Source organism: Propithecus coquereli, unplaced genomic scaffold, assembly GCF_000956105.1.
Source record: "Propithecus coquereli isolate 6110/MARCELLA unplaced genomic scaffold, Pcoq_1.0 Scaffold51, whole genome shotgun sequence".
In the NCBI taxonomy this organism is placed as follows: Eukaryota; Metazoa; Chordata; class Mammalia; order Primates; family Indriidae; genus Propithecus; species Propithecus coquereli.
The window spans coordinates 6,397,093-6,407,724 of record NW_012150952.1 but is presented as its reverse complement, the minus strand read 5'-3'; the positions used below and the strand labels follow the sequence as shown (position 1 = coordinate 6,407,724).

The window sequence follows — 10,632 nt, the reverse complement described above, 5'->3', positions numbered from 1 at the left end:
TCAAAAAAAAAAAAAAAAAGTGGCAAAAAATAGTTAAATTAGTACAAGTACTGGCAAGAAAATGTGAACTGTGCTCAACTCTTTGGCCTCCAGGATGGGGTTCAGTGTTCGTGTCACTTGACATGCTGAGCACAGTTGTCACACTGTCACCTTCATACCCTTTGCTGGAGTTTAGACATTCATGGTCCCAGAGTGATCCTCTGCCTGGCACCCAGGAGCACTAGTGACTTGGGTCCAAGCTTTAGCATTTAATGCAGCATTTCATGACCCGAATGATAGTATAGCGTATGTTGATGGCAGTGCAGAAGGAAATGTAATCTGATTTGACACCATGCAGTGTCTACTGAGCATGGACCTACCCGCTAACAAGTTGATTGTATTCACTGGTAGGCAATCAGCATTTTAAAAGCTTTTTATCATATGTAAATCTTTAGTGAACTATTATATACTTAACTGTTTTAGTATTTGGTGGGAAAATTGGTTGAGGCTTAACATAGGACAAATTTCCCACAATTGAAAAATCTGCTATTCCACATGTTTTCAGGTACAGATCAGATTAGATAACAAGGGGTGCAAAGAGTTGATTTACTCAATAAACGGATTTATACATATGATCAAGAAATAAAATAGGAATGCTATTACATTCAGCCCTACTTTACATTTCCTGGAATTTAGCAGATGATTTATCAACAACCCAGATTATGTCATAATCCATAACAATATGGTACATAATTAAAAGTTATCACCTGAAAGCTGTACTTTAGAAACCTGAGGGACGTCTTGATACCCCCCTCACCCTTAGCCTCCTTGTAACAGTAGTCGCCCCTCCTCCCATAGGTATGGAAGCGTAAAATCAAGAGTGGGGAATATGTAACAGAGGGAATGGCCTGGAGCAAAAAAAAAACAGCAAAAGATGTTTTCTGTCTCTTTAAAACTTCCCCCACTCTTTTTGGGAACTGATGCCTGCATCCCTGCCTTGGGCGGGTAGTCGGTAAGGGCAGGGGAATGTCTTTCATTCTTTGTGTTACAGGAGCTGTCTGGGCTGAACTGTGGCTCTGTCCAGGCCCAGTGGCTGGCTGGTGGAGGTCTGGGTGGTCCTCCCAGGTGGGTAGAGATCACAGGCTTTGTTTTCAGCAGAAAGGGGATGATTGGAATCATTAACTGTAGTTAAACAACGATAGCCTAGAACTGAGGGCTCTCCCTTTAAAAGTGCTGCATTTCTGCTTATGTACAGGAATTTGGATTTCGAGATAATAGTCTACCGTTCTCCTCTTTTGCTGGCAAAGTAATAAACTTCTCTTTCCTTCTCCTCAAACCATTTGTTCTCATTCCTCTGATGCAGGCTCAAGGACAAGTGCCGAGCTTTGGGTCACATCCTCATTCAATCCATCAGCAGCTCAGGTGATTCTATTTCCAGAATACATATCTGACCCCTACCTGATTTTCTCCCTGACCCTGGTCCAAGCCTCCATCTTGTCTCACCTGTGTTGCTGACACAGGTGCTTAGCTGGCCTTCCCACTTGCACCCTACTCCCTCCCATCTATTCTACACCCACCAGCCAGTCTTTTCAAAATGTGAATCAGGTCTCCTCCCTCACCATGGGCCTCCTCTGGACTCCTGCAGTGGCCTCCAAGCTGTTCCCACTGCTCCACCCTATCTTCCTGCCCCATGCTCTGCACCCAGCACTGTTCCAGGCTCTGTAGGGAGCAACACAGGCATTCTAGTGGGAGGGACTGAAGATTAATAAACAGACATATAATATGTTGGGAACAATAAAGGTGAAGGAGACAACACAGCAGGGCAAAGGGAGGGGCTGATTTCTGAGGATGGGCAGGTGGCCCTCTGAGAAGGGGGCTTTCGAACAGACACCTGTTGGAGGTGAGACTGATGGAGGTAAGGGAATGAGCCCTGTGGAGGTATAACAAGGGGAAGAGCATTCCAGGCAGAAGGAATAGTAAGTTCAAAGACTTAAGAGGGAACGTGCTCAGTAGGTTTGAAGAATACTAAGACGCCAGTGTGGTTAGAGCAGAACGTGCAAAGGGGAAAGCAGCAGCAGCCTGGATCTAGCGGAGGACGGATCCCACAGAGCATTGCTCTCCTCCACCCTGTGCCAGCGCCAGCAGGGAAGAGATTTTCACCTGCTTCAGAGTCTCACCTGTCAGCACAGACCTTACTCTGGCAAATCTGAGCCTGTTCACTGTTTTCCTCAAGAGGCACCTCTATAGGCTCCATCCCTGGTGAACAAAGGTTAGAGTCAAATTTATTGTCATGTAAAAAGAGCAACTACCCAACTTCAAAATACACTACAAAACTATAGTAACCAAAACAGCATCCAGGGGTGGGGAACCTGCTGCCTCAAGCCCACATATGGCCCTCCAGATCCCCAAGTGCGGCCTCTCCACCAAATCCAAACTTCACAGAACAAATCCCTTTGTTAAAAGGATTAGGATTCAGTCAAAAGGCTGCACTCAAGTATCCAGAAGGCCACATGTGGCCCCGAGGCTGCAGGTTCCCCACCCCAAATGGAACAGAACAGAGAACCCAGAAATAAATCCACGCATTTACAGCCAACTCATTTTTGACAAAGGTGCCAAGAATACACAATGGAGAAAGAACAGTCTCTTCAATAAATGGTGCTGGAAAAGTGGATATCCACAAGCAGAAAAATAAAACTAGTCCCCCCTAGCCTTCACCATATAAAAAAATCAACTTAAAATGGATTAAAGACTTAAATGTGAGACCCAAATCTATGAAACTACTAGAAGAAAACATAGGGTAAATGCTTAAGACATTGGTCTGGGCAAAGATTTTCTTAATAAAACCTCAAAAGCACAGGAAACAAAAATAAAAATAGGCAAATGGGATTATATCAAACTAAAAAGCTTCTACACAGCAAAGAAAATCAACAGAGTGAAAAGACAATCTATGGAATGGGAGAAAATATTTGCAAACTATATATCTGAAAAAAAAATGGGTTAATCTCCAAAATATACAAAGAACTCCTACAATTCAATAGTAAAAAATAAATAAATAAACATCCTAATAACCAGATTTAAAAATGGGCTAAGGACTGGAATAGACATTTCTCCAAAGCATTTCTCCAAAGAAGATATACAAATGGTCAACAGGTATATGAAAAAATGCTCAACAATATCACTAATCATCAGGGAAAGGCAAATTAAAACCAAAATGAGATATCATTTCACACCTGTCAGGATGGCTATTATCAAACAGAAAAAAAAAACAGACAAGTGTTGGCAAAGATGTAGAGAAATTTGAACCCTTGCACACTGTTGGTGGGTATGCAAAATGGTGTAGGCACTATAAAAAATAGCACTGAGTTTTCTCAGAAAATTAAAAATAGAACTATCATAGGATCCAGCAATCTCACTTCAGGATATTTATTCGAAAGAATTTAAATCGGGACACTGAAGAGGTAGCACTCCCATATGCCTTGCAGCACTATTTACAATAGTCATGGTATAGATGCAATCTAAATGTCCATCAACAGATGGACAGATAAAGTAAGTGTGGTATGTACATATAATGGAATACTGTTCAAACTTTCAAAAGAAGGAAATTCTGCAATATGTGACAACATGGACGAACCAAGAGGACATTAAGTTGAGTGAAATAAGACAAATACTATGTGATTCCACTCATATGAGGTATGTAAAATAGTCAAATTCATAGAATCAAAGAACAGAATGGTGGTTTCCAGGGACTGAGGGGAGGAGCAAATGGGGAGTTGCTACTCAACAGGCATAAAGTTTCAGTCAAACAACATGAATAAGCTCTAGAGGTCTGCTGTACAACATTGTACCTACAGTCAATAACTGCACAAAAATTTGTTAAGAGGGTAGATCTCATGTTAAGTGTTCTTACCACAAAAAAGGAAAATATTTTTTAAAAGATGATATGCCGCCTGTAATCCTAGCACGCTGGGAGGCCGAGGCAGGCAGATTGTTTGAGCTCAGGAGTTCGAGACCAGCCTGAGCAAGAGCGAGACTCCATCTCTACTAAAAAAATAGAAAGAAATTATCTGGACAACTAAAAATATATAGAAAAAGTTAGCCGGGCATGGTGGCACATGCCTGTAGTCCCAGCCACTCGGGAGGCTGAGGCAGAAGGATCGCTTGAGCCCAGGAGTTTGAGGTTGCTGTGAGCTAGGCTAACGCCACGGCACTCGCTCTAGCCAGGGCAACAGAGAAAGACTCTGTCTCAAAAAAAAAAAAAAAAAAAAAAAGATGATATGCCTATTTACATAGAACATGCATGAAACTCTAAAGCCCAACTAATAAAACTGGCAGAAAATCAGAAAGCTCCTGGATGAAACATCAATATACAAAAAGCAATAGTGTTTCTATATGGTATTAATAACCAATTAAAACATTTAATAGAAAAATATATAGTATTCAAAATACTCCAATAAACTATTATACAGTTGACACTTGACTAATGCAGAGTGTAGGGGCGCCCACCTGAAGAGAAAATGCATGTTTCCTACCACATAACAGAAACACTATGCTAGCCTGGAGTGCTCAGCAAAATTGTTACAAAGTAGACTAGGCAGGTACCAAGATAACTACTGGGCTGGAGAAAGGTGCACTTTCTTGGGTGCCTCAGCACTTTCTTGCCCTGAAATGGCCTGCTCCAACTGGCTCTGACTGCTTTAGAGCTGTTTTTGTTGTCCTACTGTGCCCTTTAGCTAATTGAAATACTAAAATCCCCACCTAGTGGAAAATTGTAATATCATTAACATAACATGGGTTGCATGATACAGTTTGATGACAATACTGTGCCTGCATTTGTTTCACTGTGAACAAGCAAAGACACAACGTAAAAACTTTTTCTCATTGGGAAGAGATTTAAAGCAACACCACAGGGTGGGCAGAGGTGGATTTTGCTAGCAAGAAGTTCCTGTGGAAGAAATTCCTGTGCCGCCCAGAAGGAAGTGCCCTAGTAAGTAATATCTAATAAACTCATCTAACTCACCAACCTGGACTTGTCAGAGTCATTCTTTGGTCTCTCAGTTCCCTCTCACTTTGGGGAGTAGTTTTCCTACACTGTCCTGGGACTTTCCCAAAACAGAACCCCATGCACAGTCAAAAATCTGCATGTAACTTTTAAGTCCCCAAAAACTTAACTAATAGCCTGCTATTGACCAGAAGCCTTACCAATAACATAAATGGTCAATTAACACACATTTTGTATGTATTACATGCTGTATTTTTACAATAAAGTAAGCTAGAGAAAAGAGAAATTATTATGGAAATCTTAAAAGAAAAAATATATTCACTATTCATTAAGTGAAAGTTGATCATCATAAATGTCTTCATCCTCATCGTTTTCATGTTGAGTGGGCTGAGGAGGAGGAGGGAGAGGAGGGGCTGGTCTTGCTGTGTCAGGGGTGGCAGAGATGGAAGAAAATCTGTGTATAAGTGGACCTATGCAGTTCAAACCTGTGCTGTTAAAGGATCAACTGTATACTAAAAAACATGTAGAAATTTTCTGGAAAATATTATTAAAATTTTGGAGTAATTAAAGAAGTATTAAATGGAAAGAAGTAATATTTATAGATAAAAGATTCAGCATCATATATTGTAAATTCTCCTAAAATTAATAAATGACTTTACAATCAAACTATGATTGCAAAATATAATTACAAGTATATGATTGCAAATTATATGATGTTGCAATCAAAATCCCAACAGGACACACCAACTAAAATACAGAGGTTGTCAGAATGGATAAAAAAGCATGAGCCAGTTATATGCTGTATACAAGAAACTTACTTCAAATGAAATGATATAGGCAGGTTAAAAGCAAAGTGAAGCCATCAAGAAGGTGAAAGACAATCCACAGAATGGGAGAAAATATTTGCAAATCATGGATCTAACAATGGACCAGATCTGTATCCAGATTATATGAAGAACTCTCACAACTAAATAATAAAAAGACAAATAATCAATTTAAAAATGGGCAAAGAATTTGAATAGACATTTTTCTGAAAAAGATATACAAATGGACAATAATTTAGGAAACAATGTATTACCTACCAACTGATGAAGGGATAAAGAAAATATGGCAAATCCATACAATGGAATATTATTCCCCAATAAAAAATGAAGCACTGAAACATGCTACAACACAGATGACTCTTGAAAACATTATGCTAAGTGAAAGGAGGTGGTCACATATTGCATGATTCCATTTATGTGAAACATCCAGGATAGGCAAATCCATAGAAACAGAAAGTAGATCGGTGGCTGCCAGAGGCTGGGAATGAGGTTGGGAGTGGAGGGGTGATTGCTAAGGAGTATTGAGTTTCTCTTTTGGGATGATGAAAATGTTCTAGAATTGGTTGTGGTGATGGTTGTACAACCTTGGGAACACACTAAAAACCAATAACTGTACACTTTAAATGGATAAGTTTTATGGTATGTTAAATAAATATCAATAAAGCTAGAAAAATAAAGGATGGAAAATGATACACAATGCAAATGTTAATCAAAAGAGAGCTAGAGTGACTATATTAATATCAGACAAAGAATTTCATACTTCACACTTGGAACAAAGAAAATTACCATGTATAAAAAGGGATACTACTTAACGAGGGACAATTCACCAAGGAAACATAATTCTAAACGAAGCAAAAACTAACAAAATGAAAAGGGGAAAATAGACAAATCCACAATTACAGTTGGGAACCTCAACACTCCTCTCAGTAATCAATACAACTAGTAGGCATAAAAATCAGCAAGTATATACAAATACTGAACAACCAACTGGATCTGACTGACATTTATAGAACATTCTACCCAACAACAGCAGAATACATATTCTTTTCAAGTATTCATGGAATGCTGATGGAAAGAAATGATATACTTAGTCATAAAGTAAACCTGAAATTTTCATGAATTAAAAACATGCAAAATGTATTCTATCTTTTTAAGAGTGTAGTGGAATTAAACTAAAATTCAATAACAGAAAGAAAACAAAAAAGAAAATCTCAAAACATTTAGACTTAAACAATTCTTCTAAGCAATCCATGGGTCAAAAGGATGTAAGGAGCACAACTAGTACCTGAAAATATCTTTAGCCATAGGGAAATGCAAATTAAAACCAAGATGAGATACCACTAAACACCTATTAAAATGAATGAAATAAAAAATCCTGACAATACCAAGGGCTGGCAGGATATAGAACAACTGAAACTTTCATGCATTGCTGATGGCAAGGCAGAAGCAGCCACTCTAGGAAATAGTTTGGCAGTTTCTTTTAAAGGTAAACATACACTTACCATATGACCCAGCAATCCACTCCTAGGTTTTCTTCTAGAGAAATGAAAACTTTCAGGCACCCAATACCTGCACATGAATGTTTACAGCGGTTCTATTCATAATTGCTCAGAAATGGAAACAACCCAAATATTCTTCAACAGATGAATGGATGAACAACACTGTTACATCCATACAATGGAATACTACTCAGCAATAAAAAGGAATGAACTACTGATGTATGCAGTAACTGGGATGGATCTCAAAGACATCATTTTTAGTGAAAGAAGCCAATCTCAAAGGTCACATACAGTATGGTTCTATTAATATAACATTCTCCAAAAGATAAAACTATAGTGATAGAGAACAGATCTCTGGTTGCCGTGTGAAGGGCAAAGGCAGGGGAGACTACAAACGGATACCATGACAGACTTTTCTGGGAGTGATGAAACTGTTTTGTGTTTTGACTGTGGGGATGGCTACACAAGTATGTACATGTGTGAAAATTCATACAGGAAAAAAAGGCCAAGAATAGCCCAGATAATTTGGAAGAATGAGATATCAAGACTCATTCTATAGCTCTAGTAATAATTTTGGCCTCTTGATTCAAGGAAAAATAAACCACCGAAGCAGAATAGAACACTTACAGCCAAGAAACGTAATCATGAATATATGAAAATGTGATATATCACAAAAGTACAGCTACAAGTTAGGGGCAAAATTGGAATATTCTATAAATGGTAGGTAGGGTGGGGAAGGAGGAAAAGTGAGACTCAGGAGAGGTACACAAGGAATTTCTGCTATATCTGTAATTTTTTTAAATTTCTTAAAAAAAGAAAAAAGGAGGAGAAGAAGAAGAGGAAGAGGAGGAGGATCTGAAGGAAATGTGGCCGAATGTTAAGGTTTGTTAAAACTGAATGCTGTAATTTTGTATTGTATTATTCTCTATACCTGTGCTGTCCAACACTGTAGCCTCTAGCTACATGTAGCTCTTTAAATTAATTAAAATGAAATAAAATTTAAAATTCAGCTCTGGTGTTCCACTAGCCACATGTCAAGTGCTCAAAGCCACTTGCGACTAGTGGCTACCAAACTGGACGATGTAGGCCGTGAACAGTTCCATCGTCACAGAAAGTTCTATTGGACAGAGCTGCTCTATACTTTTCTATATGTTAGATCGCTCATAATAAAAATCAACAAGGAAGAATTAAAGCCTGCAGTACATGTTATGATGAGTGAAGAATATAAAAGTGATATAAGTAAAAGGATATCATATAATTCATATAAAGTTTATGTCTCTTTACTTTCTGATTGGGCTGTGAGATCTTTACCTTTCCCCAGAATTTCCCAAAACAAAAGGAGAACAAACTCTTTGTTGTCTCTCCTAGACATGATTTCACTTACTTTAGGATTATTTTAATTTTTGATAGGAAAAAGGCCATTATTTTACTTTCATATGAGTATGAAAGCCGCTCTTGAGAGCCGCTCTATGAAAATGAAGCAGTCTTCCCACCTTTGGCTTTGATGACCATGATCTTTTGCCGCAGGTCGATGAAGGGCTGGATCAGGCAGAGCCGTGGCTCTTGCTTCTGACTCAGGCAAATGCCATTGTGATTCACAACCATCCAGCTCCGGTCGTACAGCAGCCCTTGGTTTCCTATGGGCCACCTGGTCACCTAAACAAAAAGGTGGGTGTCTTTTAGGCTAGGGCCCTCATGAGGATCGTCACATTATTGCACAGTGGCTGCACAAATACAGATGGACTCCATGAATTCAGCACATACTCTTGAAGGAAGGAAGGGAGGAAGAGAAGAAACTAAAACCAAGAGGACAATTCAAGGAGACAGTGTGGGAGCTAGATACCTCCCATTCAGCCCCCAGGTCCACACTCCACCCTCTTCCACTTCAACCTGTGTTTTAAGCAGTAATGCACATGTACCACATGACATTCAGAGAGTACAAGAGCCTGTAGTACAAAGCAAACCTCCGCCCCAGCCAGCTCCAGCTCCCTTTGCCACAGGTGTGTGTCCGTTGCTCCTGCTTTTGTGTATCCTTCCACAGTAGTGGATGCCTGTCCAGGCATATCCTAATAGTATAGACGAATTTCTTGCACAATTGTGTCTATAATAGAATGGTCACTGTGTTGATCCATGTTAAGTGTGTAAGTTTTCCTGAATTCTTTATATTTCTACAAAATTAAAATATAAATTATACCGAGTGCCCAGATCTTGCTTTTTAATACCATTTCAAATAAAACTAACTGGGACTCCTTAGAGAAAGTGTTGATTCTGGGGGTGGGTCAGGGAATGTGCAAGATGAGCCAGGAGTATCTTATAGTGACAGAAAAGTGAGGAAGTGTTTGAAAGACAAAATTATGGGGGTGTCAAAGGGATGCAGAAGTCAATGGAAAGCATGTGTAATGGCCAAGCTGGGAGGGTTTGAGATAATAACAATAATATAGCATTGGATTATAACCCAAAGTACAAAGTCAATACCCATGAGTTGATGTTGATGTACATAAATTATTGAATAAATAAATACACTAGGGAGAAAAGACAAAACTCTACAGAAGAATTCCAACTATATATGTAAATATGTCCCCTTCAAGGAGGTAGAACATAACTGCTCACCCTGTAAGTGTGCACTACACTTACTGACTGGCTCCCAAAAATACAGCATGGAAATGAGGTGGGGAAGAAACTTTGTAGTGAAGAAGCCTGACAAATGCTACCTCAGCCAGGTGATCCAGGTTAACGTCAGCAGTGACAAGTCATGTTGATGGTATGGACCCTGACAGGATCTGATGAGAATAGCACTTTACATCTGTGGTCATCTTCCCCCAAAACACATAGATAATAGAAAGATAATAGAGATAAAAGATAACACATAGATAGATAATCATGAGAAAGACATCAGACAAACCTAAATTGAGGCACATTCTAAAAAACAGCTGAACAGTACTTCTCAAAACCTGTGAAGTTATCAACAATAAGGAAAGTCTGAGAAACCATTATGGCCCAAAAGAGCTTAAGGAAACATGACAACTAAATGTAATATGACATCCTGGATGGGATCAGGATGAGGACATTAGGGGACATTAGGGGAAAGAGGACATTAGGGGAAAACTAATGAAATCTGAATAAAGTATTAAGTTTAACACAATAGACACCCACCAGTGTAAAAACACCCAAAAGTTAAAGCTCACATCTCCTATAAAACAATAGCACAAAAAAGAAAACAAAACAACAGGTTATCATCCAATATGATGAAAACAACACTATTCCACATATCAATACTAACACTGAACGTAAATGGTCTTCATACCCCACTTAAAAGACACAGACTGAGGCC

The 10,632-nt window shown here is 39.0% G+C and overlaps 1 protein-coding gene across 3 annotated transcripts in view; it reads right to left on the bottom strand.

The window, feature by feature from the left end:
• Positions 1 to 10,632, bottom strand: part of MOCOS (molybdenum cofactor sulfurase) — a 49,905-nt gene that overhangs the window by 15,856 nt on the left and 23,417 nt on the right. For all 3 annotated transcript variants that reach the window (XM_012656618.1, XM_012656619.1, XM_012656620.1), the window contains exons 9-10: positions 8,795 to 8,957; positions 2,157 to 2,235 (exon numbers count right to left, since the gene is read on the bottom strand). In XM_012656618.1, coding sequence (XP_012512072.1) covers positions 2,157 to 2,235; positions 8,795 to 8,957 — 242 coding nt within the window. The remainder of the gene's footprint in view (positions 1 to 2,156; positions 2,236 to 8,794; positions 8,958 to 10,632) is intronic.